Raw genomic sequence first — 24,819 nt, 5'->3', positions numbered from 1 at the left:
AGTTCCGTCTAATTTGCAACTTTGCTATCTGACATAAGCAATACATACTAAAGTAAGGATGCAGATGCCATTGGGCATCTGCTACATGGAGTTTGTGGATATATTTTTTTTCTTTAATAAATTTCATATGATGAAAAAAGAAAATAAAAGATAACAATGCAAGGTTATGTTCATTCATTTTATTTTAAATAAGTGTTTTGTTTATGTTACTGTACCATGCAGTAGTGGGAGGGCACTAATTCAATACAAAATTATTTTGTCTCTGAAGTCTTTGGACAAGTACCTTGAGGAAAAAGTTCCACCGTAAATTCTGGGTCGGGAAAAAAATTATTATATTGTGTCCCAATATATACAGCAAATAATGTGTATACGTGCACACACACGTATTTGTATATATATATGACTGATTCTTCAGACTTGCACGCCTATAAATGATAAACGTCCCAGAGTAATAGCTCATATTTCTTTTTTAAAATCCTTTTGAATTCCTATTGGTTCTAATAACGCTACATATAGAGTTTGATCAAAGTCTACACTTTGCGCATTCAAAAAGCATTATGGTTATTTTAAACATTAATATTTTACATCTGCAGTAACATTACTGTATTTTAATCCTTTATTTGATATATTTTATGTATGCTCTTTCTATCCCTCTTCTCATATGCACCGTAGAGCTTTCTACAGCATTTAGCCATCCCTCACCCTATTCAATCCCACAGCTTCAATCCACATTTTTTGTGGTAAACAAGGCCTTTTGTTGTTGTTGTTATAGGGTTTAATGCCATTTTTCAGAACAAGATAGGCTATACATGGTGGTCAGTATTAATGGGGGAGGAAGAACCCGGGAAATCCCCGGAAAGAACCACCAACCCACGAGAAGCTACTGGCAAGCTTTCTCACATACCCACATTGGCCAAATCCTAGACTCAAACCCATGCAGACAGAGGTAAGATGGCAGTGATCCATAACAGTGAGCGCTTTAGACTACTCGGGGTTCCAACAGGGTCTTTTGGAAAAAGAAAGAATTGCTTTGTCCCATTATATATATATATATATATATATATATATATATATATATATATATATATATATATATATCTTTTGGTTACATCCATATGCAACACAATGCACCATATTTGCTGTACAAATGCATGATCATAACATATATCACATATTTACATGGGGAAATTAAACACTTGAAAGGCTAGTTTGAATAGATGGGATAAATGTACGCCATATCCATTTTTGGCACTTGGAAACTACCAATTGTTTATGGATATTGCCAAATAATTTTTTCATTAAATAAAGTGGATTTTTAAATCTAATTAAACATTTTTATATTGTGCATACAGAACAAATGCATTTTTTAATAACCATAATTGTATCACACATTTGTACAATATAGACAGCTTGTGACCTTTAAGAGTTTTCATTGTTTACTCTGTATCATTGAAAAGATAGTTCTTGAATACTTTTGTGAAATGACATGATAAAAAGATAGTTTAAATGCTGAATCAATTTTTGTTTCTCCTGTTATTGTACCGCATTTAATTTCTTATGTTTATTTCAGACAAGACAACCCTGCCAACACTGAAGGGCCTACAGGATGGTGTTTTAAACAGATCTGAGGATGATAATGACGATTATTTAGCTCTCGTGTCCCATCTCTTAAAATATGCCGTGGATGATCCAGGTGTTCCAAATCCAAAAGAGGTAGAATACAATAAAGTATTGGTCTTATTGTATTTAAAAATCAATGATAAAACAGTCAAACACAAAAATAGTATGTACTGCATTTTTAATGTATTGGCTGACTTTTGTTTTTAATTTCTTTTGGGTTAGAGGATTCATAAATGAAAGACTACTTGCATGTTCAGAAGTCTAAAATTAATTTTTAGTTGGGTTTTTTCTCTCACATCAAACAATTTTTTTTTGCAGGCAGTAACCAAGTTGGGACAAAAAATTGCCGATGTTGAGATCAATGAGTCAGTTGTGCCAGAAATTCTGAGAATCTTTATGGTGGCCAGAAATGGTAAAGAAAATGAGGTGAGATTCAAAACTTCATTGTCTGTTGACTGATAGAGTATGTCCCAGATCAACTTGACATAAGCAGGGTTGAGGGTTAGGAGTTTGGGCATATGGGTGAATGCCAGGGTTGAGAGTTAGGAGTTTGGGCATATGGGTGAATGCCAGGGTTGAGAGTTAGGAGTTTGGGAATATTGGTGAATGACAGGGTTGAGAGTTAGGAGTTTGGGCATATGGGTGAATGCCAAGGTTCAGAGTTAGGAGTTTGGGCATATGGGTGAATGACAGGGTTCAGAGTTAGAAGTTGGGCATATGGGTGAATGCCAGGGTTCAGAGTTAGGAGTTTGGGTATATGGGTGAATGACAGGGTTCAGAGTTAGGAGTTAGGCATATGGGTGAATGCCAGGGTTCAGAGTTAGGAGTTGGGCATATGGGTGAATGCCAGGGTTCATAGTTAGGAGTTTGAGCATATGGATGAATGTCAGGTTTTAGAGTCTGTGAAAGTAAAATGACCTCATCATTTTTTAACTGTTCGGGCCTGAATAAAACACTAAATCACCTAGAAAAGCATAAGCTTCCTCTGCTGTACTGGCACTCATCAATGCAGATTCTTTTGGTAGTGGTACTTAGATCTAGTTTATCCGCCTGATGTCATTTACTGTCCTTTGGGACTTTACAGTGGGCGCCATTGTGTGCTGGGTGTTGTATTAATAGAAATGACTACATCACTCTGGTTATGGGGTTTATTAACAAACAGGAAGCATACAGGGCCAAGCAGATACGACTACAAAACATACAAAGGTTACAATTCTCTCAAATGATGGCTGTTTGCCAGAGTAAAATGGTTATAGTTTTGTTCCTCCAAAGACAAGAGTAGAAGTGCAAAGGACTTTTGTTGTTGGCATGGGATTGACATTAGCCACCCACCCTATCGTGTGCTTCATGCAGAGTGATCAATCGCTCATTCTCTCACTTGCTCACTCATTCATGACAAATATGCACCTGGGTCACAAAGATATAGCTATTCATCAACAATGTTAAAGTATGGCTATGTTAAAATCTTTTAAAGTCTGCATTCATATTTTTTATTTCTGTTGCAGGTGAGTTTAAAGCTTCAGACCCAGCCTTTAGAAGCCTTCACTGTAACGGAGAGAGCCTCTATCCTGGCCTTTCTTGTCAACGAGCTGATCTGCAGTAGAAACATCACAGGGTAAGGTTGCTATGACATCTGTTTACATCTCTGACAAGCAGTATGACTGTTAATCAAGTATTGCACAGCAGAGTTCCATCCAGCTGCTGACCATTCTAATAACCCAGAAAGTTTTGATCTCATTGCATTTTTTTGCAGGGGAGGTTAATTGGCCAGGGGCCAATTACAGCTTGTTCAGTGTATTCACTGTTATTTGTAGGGTACTAATTTTTATCAATTACATGTTTGCTAAACAAATTACTAACCAAATATTTAGGGATCCAGTAAAGAAATATTTAAGTCCAAACATTTTGGGAACCAGCAAAGAAATATTCAAATCCTCAAATTTATTGATACAGTAAACAAATTACTATCCACAAATTTAGGGATCCAATAAACAGATTTCAGATCACAAGTTATGGGGATCCAGTAAACAAATGTTCATCTTGTGAAACAATTGTTCCACTTATTAAAGCCGCAGATTTATTTATCCTGGAAATAATCTTTGCACACACAAAAAACAATTGACACCCACGCAGATACATTAAATTGTAGTATTACAGTAATATAATTGTGAAAAATTAATCACATGCTGAAAACTCCTCTTTTAGTCACCGTGATTTTTTAAATCACATTTTAATTTGTTTTCTTTAACCAATCAGCTTAATTTTATATACCATAAAGTTTTGTTATAAATCATAAAAAGTCAATGCATTTTGCTGCTAAGTATAATACATATAACAAATTTTAAAATAAGTGGATATTAACAAGGATATTAACGAACAAAACAGATACTGATTTTCTGTCGAATGGATGATTTCAGGTCATGGAGCAGGCTGCAGATTTAGTTTTTTAAATGATGGATTTTTAACCAGATCAACATAAGGAGATTAGGTTGTTTGAAAAATCTTGATTCAGATTTTATTGGCACAGATAAATTTAGGGTTAAACTCTTTTCATTACAAGACATGATTTTAATTATTTGCATTTATTGTTTTTTTATACTATAAAAGGAACTTAGAATTAAAGGTTTGAAAGGAAACAAAACGAATTCATGTTCATTATGTTGTTCCCACTTGGCAACATAATGCAGGTCAGCAAAATAATGCTAGAATTTTTATTCTGTACATTGAAATGACTTTACGTGCCAATTTATGGTAATATAATCATACTTGTTTTGTGTGATACGTTTTGTGGTCTTTTGCATGATCATCTTTTCTGACTTGGATTTTTTGGAGAGTCTTGAAAAAGAAATATCTTTATGTTTAGAAAATGCATGTTTTACAATTTAAAATGCGTTTTAATTCCATTCAGTAATGATCACATGTGAACCTTGAACAAATTAATTTCATCCTGGAAAAACCCTGGAAATTTATCTTTAGAAAAGTGTGGGAACCATGTAAATATATTTTAAAAAATCATTGCATTTGGCTGTTAAGTATAATACATAAAACAAATTTTAAAATAAGTGTATATCCTTATTTAGATTTTTTAACACCTATGTAGATGTTCTGTTTGTCTGTGATTTTGTGTCTTTTTGCTTTGTTCCTTAACTTTCTAAGCCATGCCAGCTTACTTGTTGCCAGTGTACAAATCAACTTGAAGCACAAGCTGGGCATTAGACCAACAAGGATATTAATAAGATACACATTTTCTGTCAAATAGATGATTTCTGGTCATGGAGATTTTGAATCCTGTTTGTTGTTGATCAGGATCTGATTTCATTATTTCCAGGGAGATAGAGAAACATTTGGATCACATTGGAGGTATCAGAAGAAATAAGTGGGTCGTTGAAGGAAAGTTACGAAGGTTAGTAGAGGTTCTCATCATTTACTGTCATATTTCATTGATTTAACATCTGTTTAACCAGCTCTTGAATTTCCATAATGCAGGTAATAAAGCAATAAATTGTATTTTAGTACTGATTGGAAATCTTCTAAATTCTCATTTGCAAACTTTGGATTCACCAGCCTGTCTTAGTCTCGAAGATAACACTTATATCAACATCTTAACACACAAAACTAATTTACTGCAAGATGTGGAAACATGATGCAAATCAGCATTAATCCTGCATCTCCTGTTACTGTGTTGCTGTTGACATACATGTGCCAGAGCCACATTTTAACCATTTTGCCATTTTTGTACATGTTTGTTCTGTTTATAGGTTCAAGAGTAAAATCTGATTTTTATAATTTTATTATTATTTCCTGTGGAATAATTATTTTTACATGTTTACATGAGAATTTATTCAGTATAAGATAGTGAAGCTGTATGACCAACTGTAGGCAATCTTCAGCATCTAAAAAAATCTGTATCACCAAATCATCAAAAGTTGGTAAATATAAAAAATCACTGTTGCCGACATTGACATCTGAGTCAGATCCGGTTTAATGCAGCCTTCATAGTCATAATTCTAATTATCTGAACTCAAAAAATCCACATCTTCCATTTAGGAGAGTTGAGAATATGACCCAGGTTATTTACCTCAATCCCTGTAGTATGTCAAAGTGGGCTTTTCCCAAACGTTGCACAATGATGACCAGAAACAATGCCCAATATTTACTGTCAGCGTCCAGACACACTTGTTTGTGAATCAGATAGAGGTGTCCAATAGCGAGATTAAGGGTTCTGTGAAATTAAGGGTTATGTGAGAGGAAAGGTTATGTGGGAGTAAGGGTTACAAAAAACCTAACTTGAACAAAATTATTATTTTTCGAATAGGTTGCGAGTTTTACAAACCAAGAAGTTTAAAAAGAATATGATAAACCCACCAGCAGTTGAAATGGACAACACCAGCACCATGGGTGATACCAGCATTATGGGTGATGACAGCATGATGACAACCCAGACAAAGGACAACAGTGATGATGAGGAAAAGGACAATAATGATAATGATGAAAATGATAACGAGAGTGGCAATGAAAGTGATTCCATAAATGCAGGCAAAGATACAGTCAATGGCTCTGAAGCTGAGGTAGTTACGATAACAGCTCTGAATAAACTTCAAAATTTTGTAAGAAAAAGAACCAAGGAACACAAAACTGAAACTTATGCAAAATAGTATTAATTATCATAGCAGAGAAAGTTGAATTAATGACATTTTACTTTTTAAAATATTTGTGTAATTTCAAAACTTTTTATTAAGCTTTCTTCCATAAAACATGCCATACCAAATTGAATAAGGGAAATAGTTTTTGATAAATTTGGAAACTGATTTTATTTCTTGTCTTGAGCATTTTCAGTTTGTGTTTAAAACTGAAACAAAACATGTTTAGGTTAAAATCTTAACAAATGTTTGTTGATAATGAATTTCTTTAAATGTATAACAAGATTTCCATCTGCATTTCATTTGTCTTATGCAATAAAGTCCGCAAATGCTGATATTTACATCAAGGTATGAATCAGTAATAAAGCCTGAAGACACAGGTTTGAATTAAGGCATGAATCAGTAATAAAGCCTGCAGACACAGGTTTAAATCAAGACATGAATCAGTAATAAAGCCTGCAGACAGATTTAAATTATGGATGAATCAGTAATAAAGCCTGCAGACACTGATATTTACATCAAGACATGAATCAGTAATAAAGTCTACAGACACAGGTTTGAATTAAGGCATGAATAACTAATAAAGCCTGCAGACACAAGTATAAATTAAGGCATGAATCAGTAATAAAGACTGTAAACACAGGTTTATATAAGACACGAATCACTACTAAAGCCTGCAGACACAGGTTTAAATTAAGGCACGAACCAGTAAGAAAGCCTGCAGACACATGTTTAAATCAAGACATGAATTACTAATAAAGCCTGCAGACATAGGTTTATATAAGACATGAATCAGTAATAAAGCCTGCAGACACAGGATTAAATCGAGACATGAATCATTAATAAATCCTGCAGACACAGTTTTAAATTAAGACATGAACCAGTAAGAAAGCCTGCAGACATAGGTTTAAATTAAGGCATGACTCAGTAATAAAGCCTGCAGACACAGGTTTAAATCAAGGCATGAACCGGTTTAAATCAAGGCATGAATTAGTAATAAAGCCTGCAGACATAGGTTTAAATTAAGGCATGAATCACTAATAAAGCCTGCAGACACGGGTTTAAATTAAGGCATGACTCGGTAATTAAGCCTGCAGACACAGGTTTAAATTAAGTCATGAACCAGTAATAAAGCCTGCAGACATAGGTTTAAATTAGGGCATGAATCAGTAATAAAGCCTGCAGACACGGGATTGAATTAAGGCATGAATCTGTAATAAAGCCTGCAGACAGGTATAAATTAAGGCATGAATCAGTAATAAAGCCAGCAGACACAGGTTTAAATAAGACATGAATTGGTAATAAAGCCAGCAGACACGGGATTGAATTAAGGCATGAATCAGTAATAAAGCCTGCAGACAGGTATAAATTAAGGCATGAATCAGTAATAAAGCCTGCAGTCACAGGTTTAAATAAGACATGAATCACTAATAAAGCCTGCAGACACAGGTTTAAATAAGGCATGAATCAGTAATAAAGCATGCACACACAGGTTTAAATCAAGACATGAAGCAGTAATAAAGCCTGCAGGCACAGGTTTAAATGAAGGCATGAATCACTAATAAGGCCTGCAGACACAGGTTTAAACTAAGGCATGAATCAGTAATAAAGCCTGCAGACACGGGATTGAATTAAGGCATGAATCAGTAATAAAGCCTGCAGACAGGTATAAATTAAGGCATGAATCAGTAATAAAGCCTGCAGACACAGGTTTAAATAAGACATGAATCAGTAATAAAGCCAGCAGACACGGGATTGAATTAAGGCATGAATCAGTAATAAAGCCTGCAGCAGGTATAAATTAAGGCATGAATCAGTAATAAAGCCTGCAGACACAGGTTTAAATAAGACATGAATCACTAATAAAGCCTGCACACACAGGTTTAAATCGAGACATGAAGCAGTAATAAAGCCTGCAGGCACAGGTTTAAACTAAGGCATGAATCGGTAATAAAGCCTGCAGACACAGGTTTAAATTAAGACATGAATCAGTAATAAAGCCTGCAGACACAGGTTTAAATTAAGGCATGAACCAGTAATAAAGCCTGCAGACATAGGTTTAAATCAAGGCATGAATCAGTAGAAAAAGTCATTGATAAGGTCTGCAGACACAGAGGTTTACATCAAGGCAGGAAACAATTTGTGTAGGAATCATCAGACATATATACAGTCTTATATTCTGTGGTGACTGAGGCCTAGTCATCTGCATTAAAGTTTTGTATTTAAGATTTGTGTTGATATTTTTGCATGTTATTTAAAGGTGGGGTGGGTGGCACTTACTCTATCCACATGGGTTATATGTCGGGTTCTGCAGAACACTTGTTGTCACGTTTGTTGGTATTTTGTGCTTGCCATTTTAGGAGGATGATCCCCAGACTGCTGAAGAGTGTGAAAAGAAGATTGACAAGTTACAAAAGGTCAGTATCTGCAGAAATCAGGATTTGTTTTACATTTGAGGCCATGTATTTGTCCTGCAAGCTTTTGCAGAAAGTGAGATGTGGATATCACATTGCCAGTGACAACAAACTTGTCACTATGTTAAAAACACATCTGTGACCTCTGTTTTGTATTACCCTTGTTTTTTAAGAACACATGGGAGACAATGTTCTATACTATCCCTGATTTTTTGTGTGAAGAATTCATGGGATACATGGTGTTCTGTACTATCCTTGTTTTTTAAGAACTTGTGGCAGACCTGGTGTTTTGTACTATCATTGTATTTTAAGAACTCATGGGAGAAAAGGTGTTCTTTACAATCCTTGTTTTTAAAAACTCATGGGAGACCTGATGTTCTGTACTGTCATTGTATTTTAAGAACTCCTGGGAGAAATGGTGTTCTGTACTATCCTTGATTTTAAGAACTTGTGGGAAAACCTGGTGTTCTGTACTATCCTTGTTTTTTTTAAGAACACACGGGAGACCTGGTGTTATGTTCTATCCTTGTTTTTTAAGAACACATGGGAGACCTGGTGTTCTGCACTATCCTTGTTTTTTTACCTCATAAATGTAAGGCAAGTTGAGCTTGTTGTATGACCTTGTACCCATTATTTATCATTTGTGTCAGTCAAGCATCCATCAACAATCAATGCTATTTTCATTTCTTGTAAAAACCATTGAACAGATTTCATCCAAGTCTTGGTGGAATCATCGTGTTATGGAGCCATTCCAAATTTATCCAAATTTATGCTGATCTGCCATCACATTTTGTCACATTCACAAAAAAAGGGAAAACCTTTAGAGATCTTATTCTAAAAAATCACTAGAATTTGGCCACATTAGCAGTATTCTTTCATTACCGCCTTTAAAGATTGTACAGATGATGCCAATGTAACATTAGCAGTATTCTTTCATTACCGCCTTTAAAGTTTGTACAAATGATGCCAATGTAACATTAGCAGTATTCTTTCATTACCACCTTTAAAGTTTGTACAAATGATGCCAATGTAACATTAGCAGTATTCTTTCATTACCACCTTTAAAGTTTGTACAAATGATGCCAATGTAACATTAGCAGTATTCTTTCTTTACCACCTTTAAAGTTTGTACAAATGATGCCAATGTAACATTAGCAGTATTCTTTCATTACCGCCTTTGAAGTTTGTACAAATGATGCCAATGTAACATTAGCAGTTTTCATTACCGCCTTTGAAGTTTGTACAAATGATGCCTATGTAACATTAGCAGTATTCTTTCATTACCGCCTTTGAAGTTTGTACAAATGATGCCAATGTAACATTAGCAGTATTCTTTCATTACCGCCTTTAAAGTTTGTACAAATGATGCCAATGTAACATTAGCAGTATTCTTTCATTACCACCTTTGAAGTTTGTACAAATGATGCCAATGTAACATTAGCAGTATTCTTTCATTACCGCCTTTGAAGTTTGTACAAATGATGCCAATGTAACATTAGCAGTATTCTTTCATTACTGCCTTTAAAGTTTGTACAAATGATGCCAATGTAACATTAGCAGTATTCTTTCATTACCACCTTTGAAGTTTGTACAGATGGTGCCAATGTAACATTAGCAGTATTCTTTCATTACCGCCTTTAAAGTTTGTACAAATGATGCCAATGTAACATTAGCAGTATTCTTTCATTACCACCTTTGAAGTTTGTACAAATGATGCCAATGTAACATTAGCAGTATTCTTTCATTACCACCTTTGAAGTTTGTACAAATGATGCCAATGTAACATTTGCAGTGTTCTTTCATTACCACCTTTGAAGTTTGTACAGATGGTGCCAATGTAACATTAGCAGTATTCTTTCATTACCGCCTTTAAAGTTTGTACAAATGATGCCAATGTAACATTAGCAGTATTCTTTCATTACCACCTTTGAAGTTTGTACAGATGGTGCCAATGTAACATTAGCAGTATTCTTTCATTACCGCCTTTAAAGTTTGTACAAATGATGCCAATGTAACATTAGCAGTATTCTTTCATTACCACCTTTGAAGTTTGTACAAATGATGCCAATGTAACATTAGCAGTATTCTTTCATTACCACCTTTGAAGTTTGCACAAATGATGCCAATGTAACATTAGCAGTATTCTTTCATTACCACCTTTGAAGTTTGTACAAATGATGCCAATGTAACATTTGCAGTGTTCTTTCATTACCACCTTTGAAGTTTGTACATATGATGCCAATGTAACATTAGCAGTATTCTTTCATTACCGCCTTTAAAGATTGTACAGATGACGTCAATGTAACATTAGCAGTATTCTTTCATTACCACCTTTGAAGTTTGTACAAATGATGCCAATGTAACATTAGCAGTATTCTTTCATTACCACCTTTGAAGTTTGTACAAATGATGCCAGTGTAACATTAGCAGTATTCTTTCATTACCACCTTTGAAGTTTATACAAATGATGCCAATGTAACATTAGCAGTATTCTTTCATTACCGCCTTTAAAGATTGTACAGATGATGTCAATGTAACATTAGCAGTATTCTTTCATTACCACCTTTAAAGTTTGTACAAATGATGCCAATGTAACATTAGCAGTATTCTTTCATTACCACCTTTAAAGTTTGTACAAATGATGCCAATGTAACATTAGCAGTATTCTTTCATTACTGCCTTTGAAGTTTGTACAAATGATGCCAGTGTAACATTAGCAGTATTCTTTCATTACTGCCTTTGAAGTTTGTACAAATGATGTCAATGTAACATTAGCAGTATTCTTTCATTACCGCCTTTAAAGTTTGTACAAATGATGCCAATGTATTATTAGATGTGCTAGCTGTTACTAAATATAGAAACAGCCTTGACTAATTTAATCTGAAAATCTTCAGTACAGAATTTGACTGAAAGGAACAAGTCAGGAAGGCCAATCAAATTAATACAAATAATGCTGATCCACATTTGAATATCCTGTTGTTACAAAAAGAATAGCTTCATAAAACATTCTGAACAGAATTTGACTGCTATTGAGAGAACGTAATTTGGCCTGGAGATCTTGTAATCTTTTTATGAATGATGCCCATATGCCTTCATATGTGACTGCTGTTACTAAGAGAATAAAACATCACTTCTCAAAAACCTATTGGAAAAAATTTCATCAAACTTTTCAAAAGTATCCTGGCAAAGAGGCCATTCAAATTTATACAAAGGATACCAATCTGCGATCAGATGTGATTTGTGTTACTAAAGTGAGAAGAAGTTTGAAGTGACTTTTGAAAACTGCAGAACAGAATTCCACTAAATTTGACAAAGAATTCTGGTGTGGTGGCATTTCAAATTAGTACACATAATGTGGACCTGATATCAAATACTGCCACTACTACTAAAAGTAGAAAACTTTCAAAGTGACTTCTTTTGATAAGTTGCTAACAGAATTTGACATAAGTTACAGAAAAGTGTCTAGGAGGCCTCCTTAGTACAAATCATGTCAATGCATGACCAAACATTGCCACTATTTTGTTGACAATGAAACAAAACAATTTAAAATGTCAGCAAACATCATAGTCAATATTTCCTGGCCAGTTGCCCATACATTTCACTTTAAAGTAGATGTCAGACAGGTGATTGATTTTAGTTCCACTTGGACTTCATGCCTTCTGAAGCAGACTGTTTTGTTTATAACTTCCTGTTTATCATAATCTACTTGTTTCTGATTCATAGTCATAAACTTTATAGACAGTGCTACTATTTATATGTCATTGCATGAACTTGCTATAAAGCTATCAAGTTACAATTCATACAAGGGAGGAATGGATACCAGTGAATTACTTTTCTTCTATTAGTAGTTAACCGTGGACCTGCAAAAAAGATGTTTTTTCACATCGGTTTTTTTCAGTTGTTTTAAGTGACTTAACAAAAATATAGAACAATAGTTGCATTCAGCATTTCCCAGGCACACTGAATTGATATTCTCTGTGGGTGTAACTTTTCTTCATTTTACAATCAAAATGACACGTTTGTGGATAAAAGAAGGGATACTATTTTTTCACAGTGAAGAATCATTGTTTTGTTGGGTCTGTAAATTTGTGGGTTGTAGTAACAACAATATTGGCTCAGATTAGTGCTCTGTAAAAAAATTAGCAATCTTGACTCAAATTAGTACCCTAGAAAAATTGTGATATTGACTCAAATTAGTACCGGGGGCCCCGAGTGGTCTAAAGCACTCACCGTTCCGGATCACTGCCATCTCACCTCTGTCTGCATGGGTTCGAGTCCAAGGCTCGGCTAGTGTGGGTATGTGGGAAAGCCTGCCAGTTGCTTCTCGTGGGTCGGTGGTTCTTCCCTGGGTTTTCCAGGGTTCTTCCTCCACCAGTTATACTGGCCGCCATGTATAGCCTATCTTGTGCTGAAAAATGGCATTAAACCCTAGAACAACAACAACAACAAATTAGTACCCTTGAAAAATAGCAATATTGACTCAAATTAGTACCCAGAAAAATAGCATTATTGACTCAAATTAGTACCCTTGAAAAATAGCAATATTGACTCAAATTAGTACCCTTGAAAAAATAGCAACATTGACTCAAATTAGTACCCTAGAAAAATACAAATATTGTCTCAAGTTAGTACCAGAAAAAAATGTATCTTGGCACTAAATAGAATAATTACATTTTTTTCTCACAATTAAAAGTCACATATATATGGTTTTGTCTGTGAAGGGGATTGTTTGGTCACAAGTGTTTATTGCCTTTAAAATTATTTTCCCCAAATCAATCAAATTATTTGCCCCAATTCAGCCAGGAAATCTTCCAAATATTACCCCATGCAAAAGTGAATTAACAATATTAGTTTATATTTAGATTTAAAAAAATAGATAAATTTGTTAAAGTTAATGTAATAAGGAAAAAATCATTTAAGAAGGTTCAGGAAATTTTTCTATGAGTAATGTTTGAAACGAAGAACACACTCATTACAGTTTGTATCTGGCCTGGACATACGGTTCATATCCCGTTGTATGTTTGTCATGTACCATCGGTCTTGTATCAACCATCAGCGCTTTCTTCTTTTGGCTTATTCTGAAAGCTAATTTTGATCAGAATTTGACAGCAAATGTCCTGGCGTGAAAGCCATGAAATTTTTACCTATAAAAGATTGTGGCCATGAAAAACCTTTTCATATCATCTCCAAAACACTTCAACAAAATTTGAGTTTTATAAAAATGATTCTAGTCTGCAGTTAAATACGGAATTGTTACTTCTCAGTAAATCGTCAAGAGCATAGGATATTTGACAGCATTCTGACATGTAGACTCTTCAGGTTTATACAGATGATGATAACCCACCCTCAAATGTGCTTGCCATTATAGAAATTGAAATGCCCCATCAAGAATATTTTCAAGAATAGTTCAACATACCTGGATAGACAGATTGTCAAATGCTTTTTCTTGAAGCTGCTTCTTTATATGGAACAGTTGAGCAACACAACTTGGGCCACCTGTTTTTATCCATCAGGTGAGCAGCTCCACTTGGGCCATTTGCTTATATTAGTCAGGTGAGCAACTCCACTTGGGCCACTTGTTTTATCAATCAGGTGAGCAACTCACTTGGGCCTCTTGTTTTTATCAATCGGGTGAGCATCTCCACTTGGGCCACTTGTTTATATTAGTCATTATTGTTTAATAATGCATTCTAATCTGGAGTCATTTATTTTCAGCAACATGCCCAATACAGAGAAAACGTGTTTCAAGCATCACACAAAGTACGTGCAATAACATTTGGACAGGATCGTTATAAGCGACGGTACTGGATTCTGCCTGTGGCAGGGGGTATTTATGTGGAAGGATTGGAATCTGGTGACCTCAAGCTGGTAGAGGAAGAGATGCAACATAAAATGGAAAAGCAAGAGGGAAAAGAAGTTAAAATCTTAAGTGATACTGATAAGGAAGAGAAAGAGGTTACAAAAACCTCAAATAAAAGGAAAAATGAAGACATGGAGGAGGAGGAAAAGGGAAAAATTGGAGGTGAAAGGAATGAGGGTATAAAGCTAGAGGAGGTTGTGAAAAATGTGAATGTGAAATGTGAATCTTCAGAAAAGAAGGTGATAAAGTGTGATTCGTTTGAAAAGGATGTAAAATGTGAACAGAATGATTATCATAAAGTAAAACCTGAAGAAGATGAGAAAAGAAAGTTAGAAAGAAAGTCTGTGGCCAAAGACTATGATTCTTCAGGTGAGAAATTCTCAGCAAAACTGGATATTAAGGAAGAAAAGGAAAAACTTTTATGTAATGGTGAAATAGATTCATCTAAGGGATGTAGTGAGAAACACAAGTCCAATTCAAACTTGTTTCTTCAGGAACCCCAAATTAGTAAGCTAAGTGATTTGTGTCATCTTTCAAATGGTTCAGAAATCAAAACTGAATCAAAGTCATTCATAAATAATGTACATTTATCATCAACATCATCATCAACATCACCATTTCCATCATCACCAATATCAACCTCACTTCCAACTGTGCCAGGGATTTCAAATGGACTGTCTCATATCAAAGCAATATCATCACCCATACCACCACCTGCTCATTCCAACAAATCCTCCACAAGCTCAAAGCCCAGTTTCATGAGCATTGACACGATTTTAAAAAAGGAACCAGGTTCCGTGATGCCAAATAGTCCATTTTGTCCATCAGGTACCTTTCCATCATTTACATTCTCACCAGATAATTTGCTGAGAACTTTACCCACAGATTTCACAGAAAAACCGTGGTTTAGTATTTTACCCAGAATTCCATGTGATGACATGTCATTGACGAGAGGCCAGCATCAGGCTATGGGAATGTTTAATTCATCACCATTTTTATCACCTCTATCGTTCAGAGCTTTTCCAGTGCAAAGTCCACCATTTGCCTCATTCCAGATGGGACAGTTGTTTGGAAGTCCATCAGATATGAATGTATCTGGCATGTCTTGTTATAGCATAGGGTCAGCAGACAACTCATTTAAAATTCCGGACCTTCCAGGAGAAAATCCGTCCATGTCTCAAAAAGATCCAGAAGAGCTGCTCAGATCCCTACAGGGAGAAGCACAACCTATACCAGAAGGTACAGTGACCTTTTTGTCATATCTGCTTGATAAAACTGTTTTCCCATTGGTGACATGAGACAGTATATGTACCATGATACAAATGTCCTGATACTATATATATGGTACAAAAGTCCTGATAAAATATGTTTCATGATACAAAAGTCATGATACCATGTGTCATATAAAAATCAATTACCATATATATCATGATACAAAAGTCCTAATACAGCATGTATCATGATACAAAAGTCCAGCTATGATATGTGTAATGATACAAAAGTCCTGATACAATATGTATCACAATAATAAACTTTGTGATTTCCTATATGAACAGCTTTAATTAGCCTGTTTTTATCATCTTATGTGTTTAGGCTCGAATCAACAGTAACACAAGAAAGAGTGAAACAACAAGCTTTGAAAAATATAATAATTTATTTCCCCGGAAAAATTCTGCAAAAAATGAAAAAAATATGAACCTACAGGTTTTAAGAATCAAATCCAAAAATAATCCGAGAATAATCAATGAATAAAATTTTAGTAGTCCTAATAATAAAATGTTCTAATGATTAAAGTTACAAGTCCTGACAAAGAATCCAAGATGGGACACAGTGACGTATACTGTAATCTGTAATGTTGAAGTCTACAGTTCCTTGTAGAAACAAGACATATCACTCCGATTTTGGAAATCTGAATAAATTTTTATATAAACTGCCCTTGTTCAACAATTTAGTATGAGCACACGTATTTTCCAAGAAGAAAAAAATGAATCCTTTTGAATCCAAGTAATTTGAAATAACTCCAAACAGCACAACGTACAACTTTCAGTGTAAGAGCCCAACTAACTGAGAATATCCCTCCAAAACAAAGATTAAATTGTATTCTACAACGTGATCATGTTGCAGAACCTCATTGAAATTATTTACTTGTTAAAATGCACAGTGTGGCCCTGACAAAATCCAATCATTTTACTCTAAGAAATAAAATTTATAAACATTGTTTACATCTTAAACACATAGCCCCATCATGACCTTGATGACAACCGATCATTATAAAATAAAAATAGAACTTATTTATGTGGTTGCTACTAATTTTGAATCAAGGTCAGGATCTAGGTCAACACCTGGTGTTTACAAAGTGAAGGGTCAGGGTCAAACTATTTTCTGCAACAAGTATCATTTCCATTGAATAAATTTACATTACAATAGCATATAATGAAAAATAAATAAAATGTAAAACTGACAAACAAACAATTAAATTGAAATAAGTATATATTAGATCAGATATAACTAAATCAAATATATACAACAATCATCAAAAGAACTTGCTCTCCAAACATTATAATTTCACATTATATATATTTTAATTAAACTTTTGTTGCCACTGCATAAAATCCAGTACATTAGTTTTATGTTCAGTTGCACTTAGACCATGTTATTTGCATTAGCCATTAACTTGGACTCGGCCTAAATTTTAGTGCCACTGACCTTTCTGGAACCAGCTGAATCACACCCATTTGCTTTCATCCTATGCGAAAGTCAAGATGGTGAACTTTTAAAACGTTTTTTTTTCTGTTTAGGCTTTAAACATTTTATTGTCAATATAGGCTTTAGTGCTGTTGTCTGTTAATGTTAGCAACATTACTCACAAGTTAGCTAATCTCCAGAAAATATAAGAAAAAATATGAATGACTTTCTCTAATAATATTGTAGGTTGCATCTTCACTAGCCATGGTTCCAATGTGCTAACCCTCTCTACACCTTGGCAGATCATACAGACATTTCAGAGCATTGTCCTAGTGACATCTATTGTATTTCTTGATTTGTCTCCCTTAGTATTTAATGCCAACTTACTAATAGCATGCAACAGCAATGCGTTGTATGTCTGCTGAAAATGGTGGATTAAATTGGCTTCAAAAGGATACTTTGTATGTTTAGCACTGAAAGTATGACTGTATACCAGAGAAGCAATTACATGTGTATTTTAGTGAAAGTATGTATTTGTACAAACATGGACTGGCAGTGGAAAATTGCATATTTATGAGTCCATTCCATTTGTGTGCTCCACGTGTCTTGATCTTGTGCGAACAATGACCAAATTTGAACAAGTTGATTTTGATTGGGTGCAGTGGCATACTACTGCATCAAAATAAAATTCACAGACCCGAAGGTCCGAAATATCATAATAATCTGCCATGTACTTGACACATCGGAACCTTGGCTAGCAAAGGTGTGTATGTTGCTATAACAGCTTCTCAACTCGGTTAGAATAGTGATACCATAAAAAATGATACAGTAAACAAAATTTAAAATTACTCCCCAAATCTTATAAATTGGTCAATATATCAATGTCAACATCTGTTACCGACTGACATTTATATAGCTCTGGTCCTACATTGAGAGTATTGTGTCACAAAAATGGAGTTTATTAATGGCTGTGGCAAAAGATGTATCTAAATTATAAATCATTTAGTGTTGTATTATTAAAAAAACAAATGACTGTAATGTGGTGGTAATATTTTTGTATTTTGAAAAACAAATACATGTGTAATGTGTGGTTAATGTTCTTGTTGAATGAAAAACAAATGCCAGTGTAATGGGTGTGTGTGTGTAATATTTTTGCATGACGAATACATCATTAGTTCATTACCAGTTTTGGATTACCTGTGGTGACCTAGCATTATAATATGGGGGAGTTAAATGCTTGCTTTGCTTTTCACCATTTAAATAAGGACAGAGTCATCCATATGCCCGAGTTGCCAAAACTAACACAGGTGATCAGATGTTTGAGATAGCAAAATACAATAAATTTGGTGATTCTGAATTTCATGATCTTTCTAAGCATACCATTGGTCCATTCCACTAAATCCAATCCTCATTTCCATGGTGACTAATGTTCTCTCCAGAGCATTCTTTTATATCACCGGATTTGCGTGCATTTGCATCACAGTAGGGTTTTCTATTATTATGATCAAATGTGGCAAAAATCATTGCAAGAATATAAATATGTTATTATTGTGTTCCTTATTTCCCTAATTCACATATTTTCAAGTAAAATTCTTTATTCATTAAAACACATTAAAAGTCTATTGTGTAGCACACTCATTATCCTGTTAATTGTTGCAAAAGGTACTTTTGTAAAATTGAACACAGAAAAGGAGTTTATTAATGGCTGCAGCAAAAGATGTATCTAAATTATAAATCAGTCACTGTTGTATTGTTAAAAACAAATGACTGTAATGTGGTGGTAATATTTTTGTATTTTGAAAAACAAATACATGTGTAATGTGTGGTTAATGTTTTTGTTGAATGAAAAACAAATGCCAGTGTAATGGGTGTATGTGTGTGTAATATTTTTGCATGAGGAATATGAATGCCAGTGTCATGTGGAGGTAATATTTTTGTATTTTGAAAAACGAATACATGTGTAATGTGTTATTATGTTTTTGTTGAATGAAAAACAAATGCCAATATAATGGGTGTGTGTGTGTGTAATATTTTTGCATGAGGAATATGAATGCCAGTGTCATGTGGAGGTAATATTTTTGTATTATGAAAAATAAATGCCATTAAATGGGGGACGGGGTTTTGTATCATGAAAAATAAATGCCATTAAATGGGGGGGGGGAGTGTATCATGAAAAACAAATGTCAGTGTAATGTGGAAGTAATATTTTTTTTCTTTTTGAGAAGCAAATGCCTGTGTAATGTTCATGTTATTGCATTATGAAAAAACAATTGATGTAAAATGGAGGTAATAGTTTGCATTATGAAAAACAAATGACTTTGTGAAGTGGAGTTAATATTTTTGCATTATAGAAAAACAAATGACATTGTAAAGTAAAGTTAATATTTTTGCATTATGAAAAACATATGTCTTTGTAATGGAGTGGTGGTGGTAAAATGTTTGGCAGTTACAACCAAGTCATTTACAGTCTGGAAGAAAAGAAAATATTTGAAATGTAAATGAAGGAATAATCCAGAGTGTTTTCTTTGAATAGTGTTTGTTTAAAACAAGTATAATTTGAACATAAAAATTGCTCTGTTTATTTCTTGATAGAGAAAGAAATAACTTAGGAAGTTTCCACTTAAAGTTATGATTCTATGAATCGAGTGGAATGGGTAGATTCTTTTCTGCTCAAATTCTATGAAGTAAAAGTAACAGCAACTATGGAGAAGATGCAGTCTTTTTTTCATCCTGTAATTCTTATCACATGTATGTTCCAGAAAAAGACGACAACAATAAAATCCAAAAATAGATAGATTTAAAAATCCTACAAATCACCAAGCAGTTTTAAATTCACATATGATCCCACTTCACACCACCCTCATCCCTGCCCACACATTGCTTAGTAAACCAAGTGATAATGAATTAACAACCAATTAAATGATTTCCACCCAAAAAAATAGGAAATCTTCCATTCAGTATTAGACTAGAATTTTGTTTCTTTGGATCGTTATTTTCGGTCTTCACTGGCTGATCATGTAAGAGTGAAAAGATGTATCCAGGTTCAAAGGTCCTAGTTTCACTCTGGCTGTCAGGTCCTACATGGTACAGTAGATTAGGTCTGATGGGTCCTGCATGGTATGGTGGAAAAGGGTTGATAGGTCCTGCATGGTACAGTAGACAAGTGCTGATAGAAAATAATTTTATGCCAGATTATCTTATTCAGATGACACACCACAGTTGTCATTTGAAATACTGTTTGAAACCATAGCAGGAAACATTATAGCGGATTAGCACTGGTATGCAAATACGTTGTATGAGGTTCCTGTAAAGTGATTTTGTGTCGGGACCTTGTGGGTAAATGGCACCACAGGTACATGTCACACACACACACAGCATGTTGGTGCATGGTTTCAGCTTGGTCAACTCAAAAAAGGTCATTTATTTTTCTCACATCAGGAATGGCTATAGTAGTGCTAGCAGTCACCAATGATAATACAGACTTCCAAAACTTGATTCATTTCCATGATTACAACAAGAAGTTTTAGGTGATTGTAAATATTTAGGCTTCTTTAGTCAAACTAACATTTTCTTTGGAAGGTCAATGCCATTTGCTAGTGTAATGTACTTGGAAAAGCAGTGCCATCTGCTAGTGCAATGTACTTTGAAGGTTGTATTAATGATACATGTTACCCAATTGATTAAGAGAAAATCTTGCATAAATGAATGGACAATTTCAAAGTGCACCCCTTTTCCAATAACGCAAATTTATCACTATTAGCAGGTCCTTCTTCTAGTACTTTTGGTTATCTAGATTTAGAAATTATCAATTTCATGTAAAAAAATCTTGCTTTTTTTTCTTCTTCAGAATACAGATCTGGTTGGTGGCGGATTACAGATCAAGAAAAAGTACGTGAGCTTCAGAAGTGCCTACATCCACGAGGAATCCGTGAGAAAGGGATGCAAAAGTCGCTGCAGAAAGGCATTGAGTATGCCATCAGTTCCTGTACAAAGGGCAACCCAGAAAGTAAGAGTTGTGACTTCATTTTTGTATCTTTCATTATCACTTGGAAAGTAAAAGTTGTGGCCCTTACCTGTAAGCATCTCTGTTTCGGATTATGGCTTCATTCTTGTAACTGTCAATAACAGTTTTTTTTCAAAGCTAATTAGTTTTGTCTGCATTTTACACATGTCAAAAACAATACCAGAAAAGATTGAAAGAGTACCTGACATGCAGTCTTCCTCCTTACTTAAGCGCCTGAAGGTATCACTTTTCTATTTTAACAGTTGTGGCATAGTTAATACTTATATGACAAGGTTGACATGTATGATGTGGGTACATCAAAGCAAACTACATAGGTATTCCATAGAGAGACTGTTGACTGAACTAGCCAGCAAGAGGGATTTTCGTAGGAGTAAATATTTATTATTACTAATATTAGCATTGCTAACAAAGTCAAAAATGAATGAAACAGACTTGGAATATTTGCATGGCAAGTTAGGAGTTATTTCAGGTATTTAAATTAGTTTGTATATACAATGAAGCCCCATAAAACCACAAACTCTAGGGACACAACAAAAGTTCATTTTGACAGTTTTACGTTTTACTGAGATTTTTGTAAATGTGGAAAAAATTGTAAGTGCTTATGTGACGAGTGAGAGGACAGTGGTTATATATTATAGGGCCTGAGATGCAGATGTTTTGTTCCTAGTATTATCATTTTTTTTTGGGTTGCTCTCCTTATTTAACCTCAGTATTGAAATCTTTGCAAAAAAATTCTTATTGAGGAAATGCCTTCATTATCAAACCTCAGTCTTGAAGTTTTTTCTAAGACTTTTCAACGCTAATGTTGAATTTTTCTAAGAGTTTTCTTGCTGTGTAAATGCCCTCTTCATTTAATGCCAATGTTGAATTTTTTCTAAGCTTTAATATCAGGAACGTGTATGTTATAGTCAGTTTCTTGTTTTTATTTTAGTTATCACCTGTGTTTTATTTCAGTCATCTCCCTTGAGTCCTCTTCAGAAGAGGAAGAATCAGAGGAAGATGAAAAAGAGAAAGTAGAAAAGAAAAAAGAGAAGAAATCTCCAAATTCTAAAAAGGAAAATGCCAAATCCAAAGGAAAAACAGATAATGAGGAAGAAAAGACAAAGGAGGACGTACTGGAATCAAAGAAAGATGAACAGAATGAATTAGAACTGGGGAAAGAGGGGGATAATAAAGAGGAGAATATGGAAGAGACGAGTGAAGAACCACCAAAGAAGAAGAAGAAGAAAAAGAGGAAAGAATTTCAGCCAGTTCCAGAACCTGATTATGAGCAGAAATCTCATGATGGTGAGATGCGAGCTTTGATGGAGGTACAGAATCTTGAAGAAAGGGTTGCCTCAGCAAGTCTTCAAATGAAGGTATTTTTGTTTTTTTTAGTTGTAAAATCTTCATATCTTTTCCATCATTGCCCATGTATCCTTCCAGCCAGCCAGCCTGCCATACACAGCCAGGCTCTGAGAAAACGTTTGTATATAAATGACCAGTCTTCTGATTAATTTAGTTTAAATTGGTATACTTTTAATTATGAATATAAAATTTACTCAGATTTAGCTAAGAAATCAAATTTTCAAAAGCACTGAATTTAATGCATTTATCATTGAGACATGTTTGACCAACTTACTTAGAATTGTAAACAGCTGATGTTAAATGGTGTTGGAATTGGGGGAAGAAAAAAAAAAGAACCAAGAGAAAACTGCTTTTGATGTGCAGTTAATAACACTTAATCACCAATGGATTATCATTGACAGTAAATAGAATGCTGTAAATACTTATTTCATCATAAATTTTGCAAGAATGTCTTGGTTATTCTTGAAATGGGCTGATTTTGGTTTGCAAGGTATAGTAGATTAAGTTGAATTAATTTTTAAATGGACTGATTATCATACAGCATTTATTACAGCATTTATTTCACTCCAAGAATCTCAATCAAACGAATTTTCCTGGTGTCTTTTTAGAACTTTTAAATAGCCTATTGCTTTGCCTCATTTTGTAATGCTTTATATAGGAAAGTGAGCCATTGTTTTCTGACCAGATCCATGGTGCTGTATTGTTATCTGTATGACTTATCGCAAGATCTGTGGTGTTGTATAGTTTGTCTGCCTGATTTGTGACTAGGTCCATGGTGCCATGTGGTTTGTCTTCCTTACTTGTGACTAAAAAGGTGCAGGTTAAAATCTTGCCTAGACGAAACCTGGTTGACTGCTGTGGTGGATCATTGGGTATGGCACTTTGCTCCTACTGCCTGTACCTCACTGGTTTTTATACTGTGTAATAAGTATACACCACCTGGTTTTTATGCTATGTAATAAGTATACATCACATGGCTTTTATACTGTGTAATAAGTATACATCACCTGGCTTTTATAGTGTGTAATAATTACACATCACTTGGCTTTTATACTGTGTAATAAGTATACACCACCTGGTTTTTATGCTATGTAATAAGTATACATCACCTGGCTTTTATACTGTGTAATAATTATACATCACTTGGCTTTTATACTGTGTAATAAGTATACATTTCCTGGCTTTTATACACTGTAATAAATATGTCATTGCTAGTTTTTATACACTTATAAATACACTTTCATAAATTTGTATGCACTGTTATAAATTTACCTCCACTGGTTTTCATTAATGCAGGCAGTTTACTTTGTAATGATGTGCATTGTAACTTTCAGTTTTCTAAGCATATGGTGGTGATGGAAGTGGGGGTGGTTTGAGATGACTTCATGATCGAACAACTGTTAAAGCTATGTTAAAAATCGAAATCACACATATCACATCTTTTTCAGGGATGGAAGCTTCCTCACAAAGATGAAGAAGAAGAGATCATAATTGTTCCAAGGTCAAAGGTCAAATCAGAAGCAAGTGAGAGATACCCTTTAGAGGTTGCTAAACATAGACTGCTGGAACTAGAGTCTAATATAGAGAGACGCTACCTCAAACCACCTCTTTCCAAAGCGTAAGTCATTTTTTTTATTAGTTTCTATTCTTCTTGGAAGCCAATTTTTTTCTTTTGTTCTGTTAATTTCATCAAACATTAACTTGTATGGCCCTACCATATTTTATGGAGGAGTGATAATGTCTTACCTGTTGTTATATACAATGCATAGTAATAACAATGGATGAGGTTTTCTTTGAAGATTTTTCTTAGGGCCATAACTCACAAACACTGTGATGGGATAATGCTCATCCTTGGAATATAGAATGAGAATTCATTGCCCTTTCACATCCATGCACCCAACCCTTCCTCTGACCTTGGAAAAGGTCATGGTCATATACACATCTAGGTTCAAGTTTTTGGTTTATAGTGTTTCTGCAGGGTCACAAGACTCATACTCCAAGAAGCAAACCACACACCATAAGCTGAGAGAGGATCATTTAAAACTGTTGGTTGAGTATTCTAAGTTTTTATATATTGACAATGCTCGGAGACATAGCTTTCATACTCGGACTGTAGAACTAGTAAGCTTTCCCTTTTTGTTTAAACCTTTACATTCACTCTGGCCTTTCATGCAGGGTCCGTGTAATTGACAATGAAAAGGTATTTGCATCAGGTGAAGGAACAGGTGA

At 34.5% G+C, this 24,819-nt stretch overlaps 1 protein-coding gene across 18 annotated transcripts in view; it reads left to right on the top strand.

Moving 5' to 3' along the window:
* The window catches only part of LOC149769964 (bromodomain adjacent to zinc finger domain protein 2B-like), a 131,947-nt gene that overhangs the window by 88,846 nt on the left and 18,282 nt on the right, over positions 1 to 24,819 (top strand). For all 18 annotated transcript variants that reach the window (XM_089949608.1, XM_089949591.1, XM_089949604.1 and 15 more), the window contains 10 exons: positions 1,571 to 1,713; positions 1,939 to 2,046; positions 3,126 to 3,235; positions 4,949 to 5,023; positions 5,936 to 6,188; positions 8,621 to 8,677; positions 14,390 to 15,773; positions 21,067 to 21,225; positions 22,198 to 22,601; positions 24,039 to 24,208. In XM_089949608.1, coding sequence (XP_089805734.1) covers positions 1,571 to 1,713; positions 1,939 to 2,046; positions 3,126 to 3,235; positions 4,949 to 5,023; positions 5,936 to 6,188; positions 8,621 to 8,677; positions 14,390 to 15,773; positions 21,067 to 21,225; positions 22,198 to 22,601; positions 24,039 to 24,208 — 2,863 coding nt within the window. The remainder of the gene's footprint in view (positions 1 to 1,570; positions 1,714 to 1,938; positions 2,047 to 3,125; positions 3,236 to 4,948; positions 5,024 to 5,935; positions 6,189 to 8,620; positions 8,678 to 14,389; positions 15,774 to 21,066; positions 21,226 to 22,197; positions 22,602 to 24,038; positions 24,209 to 24,819) is intronic.

The sequence above is a fragment of the Sinohyriopsis cumingii genome, unplaced genomic scaffold, assembly GCF_028554795.1.
Source record: "Sinohyriopsis cumingii isolate HCF-2022 unplaced genomic scaffold, ASM2855479v2 utg002917l, whole genome shotgun sequence".
NCBI classification, from domain to species: domain Eukaryota; kingdom Metazoa; phylum Mollusca; class Bivalvia; order Unionida; family Unionidae; genus Sinohyriopsis; species Sinohyriopsis cumingii.
Note: the sequence above shows the minus strand (reverse complement) of the source record. Positions and strands in the feature narration are given on the sequence as shown.